General features: G+C 33.0%; 1 protein-coding gene across 2 annotated transcripts; it reads right to left on the reverse strand.

Moving 5' to 3' along the window:
- Positions 1 to 228: 228 nt before the first annotated feature.
- On the reverse strand, positions 229 to 18389 carry LOC130895930 (facilitated trehalose transporter Tret1-like). 2 transcript variants are annotated; one of them, XM_057803579.1, is made up of 4 exons: positions 18300 to 18389; positions 8445 to 8684; positions 3478 to 3591; positions 229 to 2328 (listed from the first exon to the last, which is right to left on the reverse strand). In XM_057803579.1, the coding sequence occupies exons 2-4, from the start codon at positions 8571 to 8573 to the stop codon at positions 1066 to 1068; spliced, it is 1506 nt and encodes a 501-aa protein (XP_057659562.1). In that variant the 5' UTR covers positions 8574 to 8684; positions 18300 to 18389; the 3' UTR covers positions 229 to 1065. The 2 variants fall into 2 exon arrangements, with proteins under 2 accessions (XP_057659562.1, XP_057659571.1); XM_057803588.1 differs by lacking the exon at positions 18300 to 18389 and adding an exon at positions 13809 to 14052.

Consider the following 18389-nt stretch of genomic DNA (forward strand, 5'->3'; position numbering starts at 1 on the left):
GGCCTAATCCGTTTCGTATAACCCGACCTTAACGTACTATCACGACCTAAACATCCAATGATGAAAGTTTGCTGATTGAGATTTACAAAATCGTTTGGTATCGCTTTAAATTTATGGTATAGTATAGTACAAAGTAATAAAACAATATTTTAGAGCTGAGCAATCTGGTGGAATAAAAAACATGTTTATTAATATATAAAAATATTTATTATAAAATAAATAACATAGTTGTATGATATAATGTATTTAATTGCGTTCTATTGATAAAGAACGTTTGACGACATTTAATAGTACATTTTATACAAGTTTAGACAATCAGAATCCAGCTACGTTTTATTTTGTATAAAATTTATATAAAATTTTTAAATTATTATGAATTAGGAATGTCAGATATTCAAACTTCGTTGTTGTTTTAAATACAAATATTTTTTTGGGGGAAATAAAAACGTTCCGAAATTAGATAGTATTCAGGACACTCGAACATAAATATATCTATGGTTTTACGATATTTACGGTTCCTTGAAATCATAGAGTTCAAAAAGTTTTGAATATATGTGTAGCAAGTCAAAAAGGCATCGCACAGTAGAGATGTCGAGTGCACAAAACTAACAAAGCATGTAATTCGATGGCGATAAGTAAAATTTCGTGTGAAAATGTACAATTTTAAAATGTGGTAGTATATTAATAACAAAAAATCGAAAATATGAGAGAGAAACAACCAGATATGAAAAATTTTGAATATCCATAATTTTTCTTAGATTTTCATGTATTTAGACTCTAAAAATAGCAAAATTGGATGCTGCAAACCAGGAATAAGGTGGGATGAGTACTTTTAGGATAATTTTTAATTTTGATCAAATCAAATCAATTTTTTTTTATTCTTTTCCCAATTCAATTCAACAAGCTATGAATTAGAAGCGAATACAGTACAAAAGATAATTAATTATCTCTACTTCAAACTTTCAAAAGTATAAATTACAAATTATTTTTGGCGAACGTTTTTGAATGAGCGAAAGGAATATTTTTCAAAAAACCTTAACACAAGAAAAATAATTTATCTATTGGTTATCCCACATTAGTTGGCATGGGTTTAAGATTAGCTATAGAATTGATTCTCTTAGTTTTGATTCCAGTTAATTTTCTCTCAATATCTGCCAAACTTATACCTTTTGTTTCTGGCACGATGAAGTAGGAGAAGAGCAAGGAAACCCCAACAATACATCCATACATCCAAAAAGTATAATAATTTCCAATGGCGTCAATGATGAGTAGGAAAGTTTTAGTCACTACAAAGGTGCACGTCCAGTTAAATGCAGTAGATATCGAAGCAGCTGGTCCTCGAATTTTAGCTGGTAAAATTTCCCCCATCATTAACCACGGAATCGGTCCAAAACCCAGAGAAAAACCCAAAACGTATACCATGAAGCTTACAAGAGGCACCCATCCAATAGTTGATACGTTATAATGGGACACGTCTTTCAAATAAAAATACGCACCCAAAACAGCTAATGAAGCTACCATAGATACACTTGATATATATAATAAAATTTTTCTACCCAATCGATCTATTATCAATGTAGCTATAAATGTTGAAACAAAATTAACCACCCCTACAATCATTGTACAATATTTTTCATCAAGACTCGAACCAGACTCTTTGAATATTTTAGTTGTATAAAATATAACCGCATTTATACCACTAAATTGTTGAAAGAACATCAATCCCAACACTATCGATAGTAATTTCAAGTTGTCTTTAGAAAAAAGGTCCAATATGCTAGAATTGAGTTCATTAGATTCTTTTTGAATCTTCTGAAGATCAGCAAACTCACTTTCGATATCCGTCTTATTTCCACGAAGCCATTGTAATGCTTTCTGAGCCTTATGTAAATCTCCTTTACCTAGTAAGAATTTTGGAGTTTCAGGTATAAACCAGATCATTATTAGAAATGGTACAGCCAGTATTGCACCTATAAGAGCTAAGACCTTCCACTCATAAAACATTCCAAAGATGAAACAGATCAACACACCCATGTTACCAAGAGCTGTGGGTAAAAGACCCAGAGAGCCTCTTACTTCTGGTTGCAAACTTTCCGCAGTATAAACCGGCAAAGTTAAGGAAGCTACACCAACACTAATACCAACTATTATTCTTCCTATGTAGAGGTAGATGTAGCTAGAGGCAAAAAAGCACATCAACCAAGATAGCAAGAAACAAACGTTCGTTAACATAATACTCCATTTTCTACCCAAAGTATCAATCAATGTACCCCCTCCTAAACCGCCAAGCAAAGCTCCTAAAGGCATAAAACTGGACATCCACGACATCTGAAACAAAAATTATCATTATAATATATCTAATTCTAGTCGACGGTTGCATTAAAACCCGTAATAGACAACTGCCAGTTATTTGAGCGAGGCTAACTGTCAAAACTCACTAGCAATACGCCACGCTACTCCACGCCATGCGACGTCGTTTCGCGTGGTACATTGTTGTGTACACATTTGTAACACGCCACGTGACGACACGCTCATTTTATTTTATAATTTTGAACATAAACACTTTCAGTAGCTTTGAGTACTTTATTAGAACAATAAATATGAACTCAATGCGATAAAACTTGTTCATAGACATACAAAGGCAAGAAAGGGGCATTCACAGGTCTTAACACGTGTCGGTTACATCTGAGAATTTTGGCGTCCCACGTGGGATGGAGTGGCGTAGCGTGTGGTGGTCTGACAATTGAGTTAAATGGAAAAACATATGCACACATATTCGGCACGTGGCGTAATACTAGTGGGTTTGCAAAAACACTAGAATGGAACGCAGTGTCCAATCATTGCACTGTATGTAGCTTATTTTAACTGGCATATCCTACTATGGAGGAACATATTACCTATCTCTTTTTAATATAAACTTTCGAAAAGACGGAAATTCGCCATTCCAGATAAACACAAAATTGTTTTAAAAACATGGATGAATTTTTTTTTTATTATACCGATAAAGTTAATGGAAATGACGAAAAAATACTGTGTAAATTAGGGCTCTTAAAATTATCTATCAAATCTAAAAATTAACTACTCTGTATTTTTTTTTGTTTTTAGGTTTCTTTTGGTAAAGAAATTAATTTAAAAGAACAGGTATAAAATTCACGTTTCAATCTATTTCGTTCTTTATCAAAATATGTAACTAATTTTGTCTCGAAACAGATCCAAAATTAAGATGATAATCCAAGAAAAACATAAAAAGGTTTGAAGAAGTAGAAAGTTTAAAGAACTTTATTTTTATATATACAAAAGGGTTTTGTCGATCTTGTTGATTTTAGACCTCTTTTCAATGAAACTTCGTTTTAACGCAAATAAAATCTTGAAGTTTCAACTAAAAGAGACCTAAAATTAAGATAACTTATCAATGAAACCATAAAAAAGAAGATCTAAATAAGAAATTTACAAAAAGATTATAACAAAATAACTTACCTCGTTATTGGTAAGGTTGAAATCTCGTTCAAGCGACAATTGGGCCGGTGATGTATAAGCAGTTGAATATCCAATAATAAGGGAAACCCATGATACTGCAACAGCTGCAAAAAGCTATAAACATCGGATTAGTTCGCAAAATTTCTATCAGTATAATAAAAAAAGCGCTCAGTAAATAAAAGATTTAAGCAGAATGAAAATTACAACGAAACGAATTAATAACACAAAGTATTACCGCGTTATTCATATTTAACGAATACATTCGAAGAATTTTGACTTATCGGCTATATTCATATCAGTATACAATGCAAAGTTTTTCAACAACCTGCAGGCTTCGCAATGAATTTTTATACAGTGACTTTATCACATACCAACCCCCTCTTTTTTCCATTGAAAACAGTCCTAAGTTATATACTAAGAATTAATGATACATTTACAATTAGCAGTACTTTGAAACTTGCTAAACGTTATACGAGGGATCGATAAAAGAGTACGTAAGATATTCTATACTTAACAATTACATACACTCGTGAGCAAAAAAAATCGACTCAAGTCACACGCTCGTCGTCAAAACTCTCTATAGCTTCCATTATTTTTCTGTTTTCTGATTTTAGTATCTCAAAACCATCAGTCTCATCTTAATGAGTGGTAGTCTATGTTGTTATTGAATTATTTCTTTGGTAAAGAAAATACAAGTTTAGATTCGTCTTGAAATCAACACATAAATATTTAGTGTTCCTTTCCTTGCTATCCCAATCTTCAGCGAGCGCCGTTTTGAGGCCCAATTTCGTGCCTAGTGCAAGATTTCTAGCCCGAACTTTTCTCTTAACTAAATACTATAAATTCTAGATAGGATTTAAATGCGGACTACTAGCTGGCCAATGCATAGCAGTAGTTTCGACATACTGTAAATACTGCCGTACTTCAATATATAAACGGGCATTGTCCTACATTAAGATGAAGCTTTCGCCTACGAAACTGACGTAGGGAACGACGTAATCCCCTAAAATTTATTCTATATATCGGTGCGTCATTAATCCCGCTGCTCCACTGCCAGTTTTAAAAAAACCAACTCGGTTTTTACTTGTCCGCCCAAACCATCCAGAAGTCTCTTCCAAAAGCCACTTCTTTTTTATACAGCACCGCACGTGTTATCCGACAGGATTTTCGCTGGGCTGGGGTTAATTTGGGGCCAGTAGTCGATCTTTTTGAATCAAGGTTACCTACCTTAAGTCTTCTTCTGAATGTCCACTCGCTCGTATTTCTCTGAGATCTTATTGGACTTGAACACCAGTGAGGATTTCTCAGTGATGTACTGAGTTAAAACTAGTAGATAACATCTCCGCAACCCCACAGTGAGAGGGGCTGAGGCAGAAATACTTTTCTCCGAATTGTATCCCTTGACTACGGCTAAATGTGGGGGAGAGTGCGCTTTAAATTATGGTAATATACCCTTTATATATCAAAACAGTGGCACTGGAATGTCATAAAAATAGTTCCATGGCAATCTCATTTCGTAATATTAAGTAATATTAAATCTATTTTAAGCTTTTGGTTATCATTATAATAATTTATGTTATCAATAGACATAATACATATTTAATAACAATTAATTGCTAAATCAATAAATTTTGATATTATTTAACTGGGAACAAAAAGATGAAATAATATCGAGGGTGTCTCATAAGAAGAACACAACCTTGTTTTAATAATAGAGATTTGACGCTTGAAGATCATCAGCGCTCAGGTTGTCTACGTGCGTGGGATATTGAGGTTACAAGGGAAGCAGTGGAAGACCAAGATAGTACCAGCACTGGCTTATTATCGGACTCCCTTGAACGTTCTAAAAAAGTTGTCGAATTAACCGAGGTTCCAACGAAACGTCAAGTAGATGTGTGTGAACAGCTCCTTGCCCCTGCCAAAAAATGGATTTATCTACACAAGTCGAACATGGGAAATCGTGGTTAGACTAAGGAAGATTACCAGAACACATCGCGAAGAGAAGGCGATTCGAGCGGAACGTCTTGTGTGTCTGGTGGAATTATGAAGGTTTAGTGTACTTCTAAATAACTCAAGATGGTCAAACTATCACACTATATACGAATGTAATTGCGCAATTGCTAGTTATGGAATCATGAGTGTCTTCTGAATTGATTTTATTTTGCTAATAACGAATATCTTCCCAACTATTCGTCCTTAGATATATTCTTTTTTGTGTATCTTTAGTTTTTATGTGAATTTCCCTTATTTTGGCCTTTTATACGATGATATATTGAAAAATTCTTAGCCTACTATAGAAACAAACAAAACTTCAATGTCAAAATATTTTATTACTCAGCATGTTCTCCTCTTAATTGGATACATTTATTACAGCGAATCTGCAAAGTCTCTAGACCTTTAAAAAAAATGTTTCTTCTTGCTCTGCAAACCAGAACTCCATAGCTTTTATTACCTTCTCGTTGGAAGACACATTTACGACCTTTTAAACTCTTTTTCAGTTGAGGAAAGAGATATTAGTCGGACGGAGCTAAATCTGGTGAATAAGGAGGGTGTTCTAGTAATTCAAACCCTAAATCACGAATTTTTTGCATGGCAACATGAGATTTGTATGCAGGGGCCTTTTCCTGCAAAAACAAAACACCTTTGGACAGCTTTCCATGTCTTTTCTCTTTAATTTTTTCCCGTAGAGTAGTCAGTAATGTCGAATAGTAATCTCCAGTTATTGTTCTACCCTTATCCAAAAAATTAATCACGATTACTCCATGGCAATCTCAAAAAACTGAAGCAAGAACTTTTCCAGCAGATTTTTGGACACGAAACTTCTTAGGTCTTGGAGAACCAGAGTATCGCCATTCGCCATAGATTGTTTGTTTGTGGATCTTAGAAATGTACCCAAGTTTCATCCATAGTAATAACTCGGTTTAAGAAGCCTACATCGTTTTCAAATTGAGCACAGATCGAACGCGATGCTTCTACCCTTGCGCGCTTTTGTTCAACATTCAAACATTTGGGGATCCATTTTGCAGCAATTTTTCTTATTTCCAAATTGCCGTGAACTATATGATGAACGCGTGCGTATGAAATATTCAGTGTTTTAGATATCCTTTTTAGCCCAATTCGATGGTCTAATAAAATCATGTCATGAACTGCATCGATATTTTCGGGGACTGACACAGAAACTGGCCTTCCCGATCGGTCATCATCTTCGATGGAAAATTTACCTCTTTGCAGTCCAATTTTTCACGGTCGCATACGAAGGACATTGATCACCAAAGGTATTAAGCATATCTTCGTAAATCTGCTTACCTCTTAACCCTTTTAAATACAGGTAGGTACTTGACAATGGCTCGATACTCAAATTTTTCGATTTTCACAATTTCGGTGGATATCTTTTTTCTTTTAATTTATTGCGTAACTCTGGTTCACTTTTTTGACGTCAAACTTTACACTGAAACTTCTAATAAGTTATTGTTCGTTGCTATGGTAACGAAATATTTTGTTTATGCATGGAACTGGTCTAGGCTAACTAGATATCAATACATACTAGTATTTATATATAACAAAAACGAATATATTGGAGCTTGCAGTAAATTTTGGAAAGGGAAAACTTTTTATTAACTATAAATCCAAGCTTTTGCGAAGTGATCTTCCCATCATCGAAGAAACTAGAATATGAGTGGAAAAATTCAAACCATATATTTTGAAGTTGTCTTACGTTCAATTTGAGGATGAATTCCTAGGTGTTACTTTAACAAAGTAAGCCATAATCTAGTAGTAGATTAATCAATAATACAATGAATGTTGTAATTGAAATTAAGTTAAAAATTCTAGAATGCGTAAAAATAATGCACATATTTTCATAAAATTCTATACCTCCACTACACCAACACTCTCAAGTTCTCAAGATCTTCTTCAGCTAAACAGTTTTTCTTCACTCTCTGAATATCACCAATGATTCAAAGCATTCCAACTTAGTCCTAATTTTAAGTAACCAAAAACAGACCGAACTTTTGCAAAAGATTTGTTATTAGTTAAATAAAGGTGAACTCATTGGTAGTGCTCAATTTTGTTTTGTTAAGAACTTTTATAAAATGGAAAAACTTAGTTTTGGGTAGTGTAACACCAAAACAAATACATGAACGATTGTTGAAAGTATATAAGAACTTTTCACCTTTAGTTAGAATAGGGCTACTGTATTTAAAAGTACTCTTAAAGATCATCCACTTGAAAGACACCAAAAAGTGCAGCAACACCAGAAAATTGCAGGTTATGATTAGATTTACTAAATAAGATTTAGTAGAAGTTTAGAAGAATTTAAACAATATTTTAAGTAACAGAACGGATTTAGCATAACAGCATTAGCTAACAACGGAACAAAAATATTCGTATACGATTTCTCACCAATGTTTAGAGCATTTTAGGAAGGGCAAAAATGTTTTTGTGCCTCGTTTGATAACTATAGATGAAATTTGGATCTACCATTATGATCCGTAATTATAACAAGAGGCTGAGGAGTGGTGCAATCACGGTACCTCGACTCGAAAGAGAATTAAGGTTAGGTGTTCTAGATAATGTTTTAGTAGTAGTACAACACTTGCATCGAACACGATTTCCATCGAACGAAAAAGTAGTCTTTTACATTCTCACAAGAATCCCTTTATTAGAACCTCACTGGAAGAATTATGAGGTATTTGAATTATGAGAATTATGAGAGTATTTTGATTAATAAAATTTCTTTGAAACCATAGAAGTATATTTTTTACGAAAAAGTTTATTCAACACATGGTAAATCGTTAAATTCAACCTTAAATTAGGAAAAAATCATTTTTAATTTGTTTATTTTGATGACCTATATTTTAGAAATATATGTATAAGATAAAACTTCGTTATTATGTTGAAAAGAAAATTAATTCAACTAACCAATAACTTCATTATTATGAATTTCTGAAATTAAATAAAAAACTTACTTGAGTTTTCACATTTTTTAACTTGAGCTTTATCTTTTCTTCTATAATTTCAACTTCCGGTTCTTCCTTATTGACCTGAAGAGGCTCTATCTCCTGCATAACCATCCGTATGTTGTTGTCTTTGTTCATTTTTTTATTTAGAGCCGAATTTGAATCTCCAAGGGACGACAAGTTCGCAGCTGTTGCCGAAGTTGAAATACGAGGGTCCTCTTTATTTTGTAGTCGCCAATGATTGCCATTCTGTAAACATTCATATCGAATGACCTCTTGGATAACAATTTTATAAATTCATAAACATAAATAATTGTAGAGTTCATAGGTTTTGTTATTACATGTACAATAACCGTCAAAATTTGTTGATATATGCTGTTATTATTCTCAGAAATAAATCAGCTCGAATTTTTCGAAAGAACACTATTTTTCTATAGTTATTTAAATATACAACTTATAAGTTCAATCAAACACTGATTGGTATTGTTTTCAACCGAAAACTACGAACAACATTATGGTTCAGATTATACCACAATCTTTTTCACCAAACGAATACTTCTGATAAGAAGATGACGTAGATTTCCTATTTCAGTACATATGTAAATTCATGGGTAATTAATTGGTTTCCTACTAAAGGAAACCATAAAATATCTATTCCAACCCATCCTCATTATATTATTCCGTAATAGAAATGTTTGATTTTCTTATATCTGTGATATTTAAAACAGTAATACCTTAAATCAACAAAAAAATTTACTGATATTTGGATTATTTTACAAGAAGAATCACAAGTGTAACTTCTTTGAATTCAAATATTTTCAAAAATAAATAGTCTATACGTTGGCTAGGATACATAAAACGAATGAAAAATAATGGTGAAGTTAAAAAAATAACAGAATGGGAGCCCTTAGAAAACCAGCCCAGAGGAAGACCCAAAAGCCAATGAGCAAGTCAAGTAACAAATGATTTGAACAAAATGGGAATTCGAATATGGTGGAGTAATACCCAGGACAGGAAAAAATTGAGCAAAATAGCGGAAAAACCATGCAGGGAACTTTAGTTTGAAAAAGAAATATGTTTTTCCTTTAGTTTTTTTTTTCAGCTTTTACCATCTCAATTGTTTTTATTGTGTATAAAAAAATCCTCACCAAAGATGAGCCCTGTAGCTCAACTTTAAGGGCTCGCAATTGTTCACGCAATTTTCTACAAAAAACCAATTTATATTCTTAAACTTAAGTCTTCGAAATTATGAAAAACTCTACAATAAGTCATGAATACTAGTAACAGTCCTAAACAATTTCCGAATTGTCCGAAAAAACACTCGCCATTGGAAAATAAATCTATTTAATAGCGCATTGAAAAAGAATATTTTTCTTAAATATATTGTACTCTAAAAATTATTGAATTAACAATAAACTAACTACTGAAATAAAAATCTTTAATTTTTTCGTTGGAAAATTAATATAAAGTAATATATTAAAAAACTATAATCCATGATTACTTGTAATCATACATATAATTCAATTATTTTATTAACATGAGTGCTACTACCTATACCACGTACTGACAACCATTTTTGAAATTTATAATCCATAAAAATATAATACTTACTAATACTAATACTTGCGTAAAAATTTTAAAAAATTATGCGAAAAAAAATATAAGATATTCTTCCAAATTTCAAAAGCTACTAATTTTCTTAATGGCTATAACTAGTCTCCATGGCATGGAAATCATATATTATTATAGAGTTTTTCATAAGTTCGACTTTTAATAAAAAAAAAATAGCGACCCCTTAGAGTTGAGATACAAGGCTCATCTTTGGTGAAGATTTTTTATATCAAATAGAAACATAAAATTGAAAATTTTGTTGAAGCATCCTAATAGTTAGTAGTTGTGGGCGGCCAGGGAGCTTTCAGATAGACCCGTCGTGCCCGACTTGACGTTACCAAAGGCTAATGTTCTTTGAGAAGCCGATCAGGCAACCTTTTGATGTCATTAGGCAGATTGTGAGGTTTGCCCAGGTGTTCAAACCGCGCTCGTATGAGTGAAGGGCACTCATAGATAACTGGTCTGCATTTTCGTCCTTCTCCATGCACCAACGGCACTCCGGATCCTCCGTGATGCCTGTTTTGTTGGACCAGTTGTTTGCTGTGAAAGCACCCTAATATATACAATACAAATAAACGGTCAAAGATGTTACAAAAATGACAAAAATAAATAAATGAAACAAGTGTTAGAAATATTAGTCAGAGTTATTTGAAAACCGTCATCACAGCTGGTGAAAACACCTAGAAACAATCAACAACAATAGACTCATCCAATGTGATTTATATGATTAAGAATGAGAAAATAAAAATACGAAATATACTTGGGAAAAATTTTAGTTTTGTTATGTTGTTATTAAACTCGCTATCTCAATCTCAAACAAGCTGATCACTTGATGAAAACAATCGGGGCAACTCCTTTCATAGGACCAGGTATCTGAAGTAAGACCCCAGGTATGAATCAATAGAGGAGTTTTCTTTCTTATTGTACCAACTAATATTTCAAAAGCCCCTTTCATTGAGCAAAAATGAGCTAAGAAGAGTGTCCAGCTAGAGAAAATTGGATAGACTCTTGTCGTTTCTGTAAGGAACCAGGAACAAGTGTTGGGGCAGTAGATTCACGGCCTTTAAGCCCTAGTTCTTCTAATCTAATGTTTTTAATGTTAGAATGGGATTTCATGGTCCTGGAATATGCGTGGGGTGGGTAGATTGATATCACAGATCACATCATAGTTCAAAAAGCATTTTTTTGCATTCTGTATTCTCTTACAAATGTTTTTTTTCCAATAATTTCAATTCCATATCTAGCTTCACCTAAGTAAACAATGTATTCTTCAATTATTTTATACCAATTTTTAGAAACAAATTGTTAATAATCTCCTTGGTATTGACCCTCGATGAGAATACACGATTACAATGATTGGCCGCTTTTGAAAATGTATGAAGCGAATCAAATTATTATACTAACCTTGAACTACATCTTTATCACCATGAAAAAATTAATGAAGTGTTTAAAAAATTGTGTTCCTGTATGAAACATCCCCAATACCATAATAATTTACAAGGTTTACTCTATTGAATAGTGTGTATTGTTCAAACAGAATATATTAACGAAGTTTAACAGTTATTTGACTACAAAACAAGAAAATCTTTATACATATCTTAAATAAAATTGGAGACATTGCCAAGATAATAAAATCGAATATTTTTAATATTGGCTAGGGTTGATTCATTCGAGATGGCCCTGATGTAGGATTCGCTTCCTCTGTAGAAATAACTAATTAAATGAGATTAACTTGCGGTCCTGCGATAGTTTGATTTCCAAAAAGTCATTGCCATATTCGATATACGAATCACGGCTCGGTTTATGTCTATATTGACTTAAATGGTGTTGTTGGTATAGAGCCAGAGCTTATATTGGCTGCACCTGAGAATAGACGAGATCCTTTGTAGAATATGATATGAGTAAGGTGCAGTAGACGTTTATTTCATATCAGGTTATGGTTTGGATTATGGAGTAATGTAGAGAGGTGGTTTTCCCCAAATATATCCGAATAAATAACTTCCCCTTCCTCCTAGCATCAGACAGAAATCTGGTGTCTTCCGATCCGAGATACTTGAGGAAAATGGATGGGGTTTTTTTACCCTTCATCTCTGGCGCCAATTGGAAAAGTTATTTTTTTGGTATCGGATGTTGAGTAAGCGGAGGGTATGAATAGTTATGTATCTACCCAGCTACCCGTTTCCCCCCAGCACTTCTCTAATTTCCAGCGATCGCCTGAATTATAATCGAAATTTGATCGAAAAATAAAAATACATTTTCGGAATATATATGTAGTATACAGCATTTTACAATTAAACTCTTTGATTTTCAAAAATGAAAATTACTCTAATTATTAGGAATTATCGTTCAGTTCGAACGATGACTCAATTTAATTATAATCCAGTTGTCTGCTTGGCTTGGTCGTCGATTTATTTTCAACGATCCCAAGCATTCCTCGAGGCTGTGCAAAGAGTATTTGAAAGAATTGGAAAGAAAAAATTTACTGAAGCAATGATTTGTCCGTCATAGTGGTCAGACCTCAACCCAATTGAGTCAAAGTTTGAGGTTTTTGGGTCTAAGAGAAAAGTGTTTGTGCGCAAGTCAAAGGAAAAACGAATTGAACCTATTAGACGACGATTGTTTGTCAAAATTGTTACAGAAAATGCCAAAATTATGCACCGAAATAATAAAAGCAAAAGGGCGTTACATTCATTAAAATATAAATATCAAAATCGATCGTATTATTACTATTTGTTGTATATAACGCAAACTATAAGGTGGGTAAAATATTTTGAATTTTAAATTAGAAGAAAAAAAGCTACAAAATATAAAAAAAATTGTTTTAATAATTTAATAATTTTGAAAAAAAAAATTGCTGATTTAATGCGATTGTTATATAATTTATTTTTTTCCATTTGTAATAAATTTAAATGGGGGTATATCCATGGTGAAAAATGGGTACGTCACACAAAAACTATTCTATGAAACATTCTAACCATAACCAATATGGGTATATATAGAATATCTTGGAAAAATCACATAAAAGAAAAAAAGAAACATTCCTTAAGTAGGTCCTACCTCAATGGTAAAAATGTCACTAAGAACACTCATTTTATAAAATATTTTATCAATACTAATACCTATAATTGATTTTTATTTCACTTATTTCACCGAGCAAACCCGATTATGCATCGTACATATTCGATATTTTTAAATTTGTTACATCCTTGATGGTAAATGAATGAAACAAAAACCAATCAAGTACGCATAATAGAAAAAAATAAATAAATCCACATTAAAATTCTTAAAACCACGAGATTCTCTTCCGTATTACAACCAAAAGCTGGTTAAAAATATATAGGTATTATGTATATAGGGATACATATATACATAATAATCAGGTAATTCCATTTTTTATGGATATATTGTTGATTTAAAAAGGATTCATGAATGAAAAATTTTCGGTCACAATTAACAGAATTACACATTTAATCATTAAATAAAGAATTGTACAAAAAAATTTTCAAAATAAACAAAAATAAAATAAATTTAAGAATGAAATGTCATTTAGCATTAGACAAATTACCTATATGTATATATTGAACTAATTTGTAATAAAAAAAAACGCAAAATTTAAAATGTCATTATTAATTAATCCGAACCGTGTATTGTGAATCTTTAAAATAATTCTCTCAATAAAATATGTTGTTAGAAATCTTCAAATTAATCTTAAAAAATCGAATGACTACAACTAACATCCATGCCGAAAATGCTACTACATACTTATTCCTATGTAAAACAAATTGTGAAAGATGTAACCTTGACTTCATCTCATATTGATTTTCCTCTTTTCTTGCCCCAAAATTTGATGGGGTTTCTTTCACAAGAAATATCACTTAAAATATAGTAGCTACTAACTGAAATGAAATATAAGCGTAGAAGTTACATGTTTGCGCAGTGCAATTTTCGTACCACATGAAGCAAATTTAAATAGCGTTCTGGAAGATTCAGTTATATAGAGCAAGGTAGATGTGTATACAAAGACCGCTTCAGATATGCTTTGGAAGTGACTATTTACCCGAGAGCCGGATAAATAACAAACACTAAACTACGGAAATGTTACTTTCATAAGATAATCTTTTAGACAAGTATTTTACAGAATCAAATTGAATAAAATAGGAAGAAGGTTTATTAAAATATATCGCTTGTTTTCTTCTCGGTAACCTCAAAATTTCTCTATTCTAATAGTTAAGGGCTTTTTTTAACTTCCCACCAGATATAGTAAAATGTAATAGCCAAAAATAGTAAATGATTATCAAAATTAAAACTGCATTTCAATGTACAAAATAGTAAACAAACTTCTAAAGTTTCACCCTTTATTATTATAAGATTTTTTACTAAGACCGAGCTATTTATGTCTCTAAATTAATTAACCACTTCTTGAACGTTTATTCAAACAAAGGTTAAAAAATAAAACTCTTACAATTTTAAAATCCTTTATTAAAAACAAACGTAAAGATCAGTCCTTTGAAAACTAACTAAAAGGGGACGGTTTTTTTTCAACCTCCGATCGCTCCGTACAGACTACGAAGCTCTCGCACTCAACTTCGCTATTGTTGACATTCATGCATCAGTCAGCGTTGTGCTACAGCCACGTAAACATGTCTGCCATTATTAATGCTCCCGCCAAGTGTGATTCCTTTTCTATAGACTGAATGCCATAGTGCTCCAGAAGTCCATCGGAGAATGAATCGTGTGTATGGTGGAAACTTCATGGATGCTTGTGTTGTGCGTAAATGATGTCGAAAGTTTAAAGATGTGCATGATGAAGGGGGCCAAGGAGTTGACAGAATGGTTAAAGAAAACCACAGATTCACCTTTACTGCTTTGTCTACGGAATTTCCGGAAGTTTCAAGATGTGTTTTGTACTCTATTGTTATTGAACGATTAGGTTGAAAAATAAAAAGGGCCCTCGTAATAATAAACATTTCAAAAATCTCTAATTAATGCTTTCTCAGCTTTGGCTAGTCGTCCTCTTTTGCGTTTCATGCCAATCGGAATAGCCCTTGCCTCTGAAGATGGCTAGAAATGCTGAAGCCGATTTGCTAATCCAACAAGATGCTTGCAAATATAATCTTTGGGCAATTGCATGTGTCGTGTAACCAATTTACTTTTTCTAGGGGCATTATTATTTCCCACTCGTTAAAATGTTTCTCTATGTATTCGTCCCACGGCCTTCCATAATTTTTACTATCCGAATCCGACTCAGCTGGAATTCTGTATGAGCAAATTAGCTCAGTATTAATCTTTAACGACACTTGTTTCCACAGCCTAGTCCACGTCTTTATAGACAGTATTAATTATGTATTCATCTGGGTCCTAGTGGATGCTACAAGTTAGTCGCGATCGATATCGACTGCACTTAGCGAGGAGGTCAACCGAAACCATTGGAGAGTGATGTGTATTGTGCGTTAATCAAAATAAAAAATCCTGTATTTCGTCCAATGTTGTTTGATACAAGTTAGGATACTGATGAAATGTCAGCGTCAACTAAGTGGGGGATGAAAGGAAATCTACCTAAATAGAAGAAGAAACAGTCTAGGAGAATACCACCACCTTTTCAGTGAACTAAACCAGGTGAAAATTTGGTTAAATATTTCCTTTCGACAGATAATTGGTGATATGCAACAGAAAGTTATGTAATAAAACTTAGTGAGCGTCAGCTGCGGCTTGGTGAGAGGGATAAAGGGTATTAGCCTCCCCCACACAACAAAAAAAAGAAAATAAGTCATTTCCTCCCAGCTGAAAATTTTTATTTGAGGGGAAATCACCGAAAATATAATTTTTTTTATATTCCAGGCACCAACTGACGTATAATACACTATAGTATAGTCAGCTGATTATTGTGTTTCCTCGATATATTGGTAAGTTGGAATTTCTGGAACCGTTGGCGATACTCATACTGAATACACCAACACTCACAATTACGCGCGTTTCTTCAGAGTCTGAAGAAACAGGGTTTACCTTTAGTCTCTAAACACGATAACTTGGTTATCGAAACGCGCGTAAGACAGTGTGATTGAGAGTGTTTGTGTAAAGAGTATCGAGATTACAGTGTCATTATTAGTTGGGAGGAAATGACCACGTTCACTAGGCTTTAATGATACAACTTTCTGATGCATTCTAATAATTATCTCTTAAGAGGAGCTTGGTCGTGTGTTTTCGTTGCTGGCTCCCGGACTAATATCTAGGCAGAAATACCGCATTAATTTGATCGCTAATATTTGGTGATCATTCACTAAATTTGTAATTATTGTAATTTTAGACTTTATTTTTTGGCGTTAACACGTTGATGGACACGCCTGTTATAGCCGTCCTGTTCACAGGAGCACGCCTGCTATAGCCGTCATATTTTTATAGGCTTTAGGAATCAGACCTGTTATAGCAGGCCTACATGCTTAATAAGTATATGAGACCTATGATAGGTGCCCCACCAGGCAAGTTGTATTCTGTTTTGCAGCCCCTCATAGCCTCTAAATAAAATATTCTTCTGGAATGAACATAACCTACATTTACTCGCATTGGACCTTAACATTACGTGTTGTGATGCATTGTAATTTGTTTTATTCTGTTGACCTTTCTAAAATTGAAGCTCTTGTGCTAAGACTAATGCAACCTTATCTAAACAGAGGGCACCATTTATTCATGGACAATTATTACAATAGCGTGAATCTTGCAAATAGACTTTTGCAAAACTCATGTGACTGGAACATTGCGCTCTAATAGAAGAGGCAAGCTAACATTGGTCGTAAAGAAGAAATGAGCACATTTGGAAGTGCAAAAAAAAGTATATGTGTCAAAGTAGAGGGGAAAAACAAAGCCCATTGAAGTTGTTGAAAATAACAAATTTATGTCACGAATAGACAGATCCGACCAAATGATGTCATATCATTCGTCTCCTCGAAAAACGATATTATGGTACAAAGTCCTATTTTTTGCACTGCAGAAATTGCGCAAAAACAAACAAAAGGAGAGAGACGAATCTAAGATGCAAGATATGCCAAAGTAATCCTGCTCTCTGTGCAGTTCCATGTTTCGAAAATTGGCATCTTGGTATAAATAGTGAATTCCAAAATTGTTGGAAGTATAGTAATCAATAAAGTATTTCAAATCGTTTAGTCCGTTCGTTTTTATCTATAACTGCAATAACCGCTGCGTCCCACGCCAAACGAAAGGCTTGTTCCGGGGGACAAGACGGCAAAATTAGTCCACATATCTTTTCAATTCTATTTATTTGTGGAAGCAATATGTTATGCCTCAAAACATGTAACAAAAATACTTTGAAACGTAAGTGACAAGATGGGGTCGGTTTACAGAATACAAGTGTCCATCAACGTGTTAAGTAGGGATGAGTCGATTCTCGATACCACCGATTCTTGAACATCGGTATCGGTATCGAGAATCGATCGCAAAAAATCGATACCGACACCAATGTCCAAAAACTGGTGGTATCGAGAATCGGAAAAATTATTTTTTAATCCAGTTTATATTGTTATCAAAATGAAATCATATTCTGAAAAATCATTTGTTAAAATATTTGTCTTTGTTTAAACAATAGGCTGCCTCGGTAGGTACATTTATTGTGTCGACAAAGTAGTTCCATGATTTTGATACAATAACCAAAAAACCAAAGCTTAACGTAGACCCTCTGTTAAGGATTGTTCCAATTTAATTTCAGAATAAAGATTTATTAAACCATTGATTGCTTTTTATTTTATTTATGTATAAGCATAGATATTTTCAAATTGGTTTGTAGGTTGTTCAAACAAATTATGAATTTGTTTCTAGTATGAGAATTTTTTTCACAAGCGGCTATTATACATCGATGGTATCTGTATTGAGAATCGAAACATTTTGGTATCGACACAACTCTATTGTTAAGTATATATTTTTGGTAGAAGAGTTTAGGGTACCGAAGTATTTTTTGGAGGTTCCATACTGAACTAATTGTGGTATGGTGAAAACCTAACAAAAATATCCAAAACTTTTTCTAATAAAGCTCTAATTTTAATACATTCATTTATTAGGTATATACAGGAATGTGTTTAAGCGAATTAGTTGAACAGAAACTAATAACTGTTAGTCAACTGGTATTTAGTATGGTGCATTGTCTATAAATGAAACAATTTAGGTCTCGGGTAAATTATTTTTAAATGAAATGAGATCCCATTATTTATAGAATCATTTCGAGATGTTAATGTTTAAAGTACTTACACATTATGTCGGCTTGATTGGCATAAACAATTAAAACTTATCGTATTCTCATATACTGAATTGAGAAATAAAACTAAATGAGAAATTATA

The sequence above is a fragment of the Diorhabda carinulata genome, chromosome 1 (assembly GCF_026250575.1).
Source record: "Diorhabda carinulata isolate Delta chromosome 1, icDioCari1.1, whole genome shotgun sequence".
Classification (NCBI taxonomy): domain Eukaryota; kingdom Metazoa; phylum Arthropoda; class Insecta; order Coleoptera; family Chrysomelidae; genus Diorhabda; species Diorhabda carinulata.

Excerpts from the sequence above, each read along its gene's own strand:
- LOC130895930 (XM_057803579.1), bottom strand. The coding sequence starts at position 8,573 with ATGAACAAAGACAACAACATACGGATGGTTATGCAGGAGATAGAGCCT. Across the intron at positions 3,592-8,444 it reads TAAAAAATGTGAAAACTCAA|CTTTTTGCAGCTGTTGCAGT; the intron begins GTAAGTTTTTTA and ends CGATGTTTATAG. Across the intron at positions 2,329-3,477 it reads TCAACCTTACCAATAACGAG|ATGTCGTGGATGTCCAGTTT; the intron begins GTAAGTTATTTT and ends TTTTTGTTTCAG.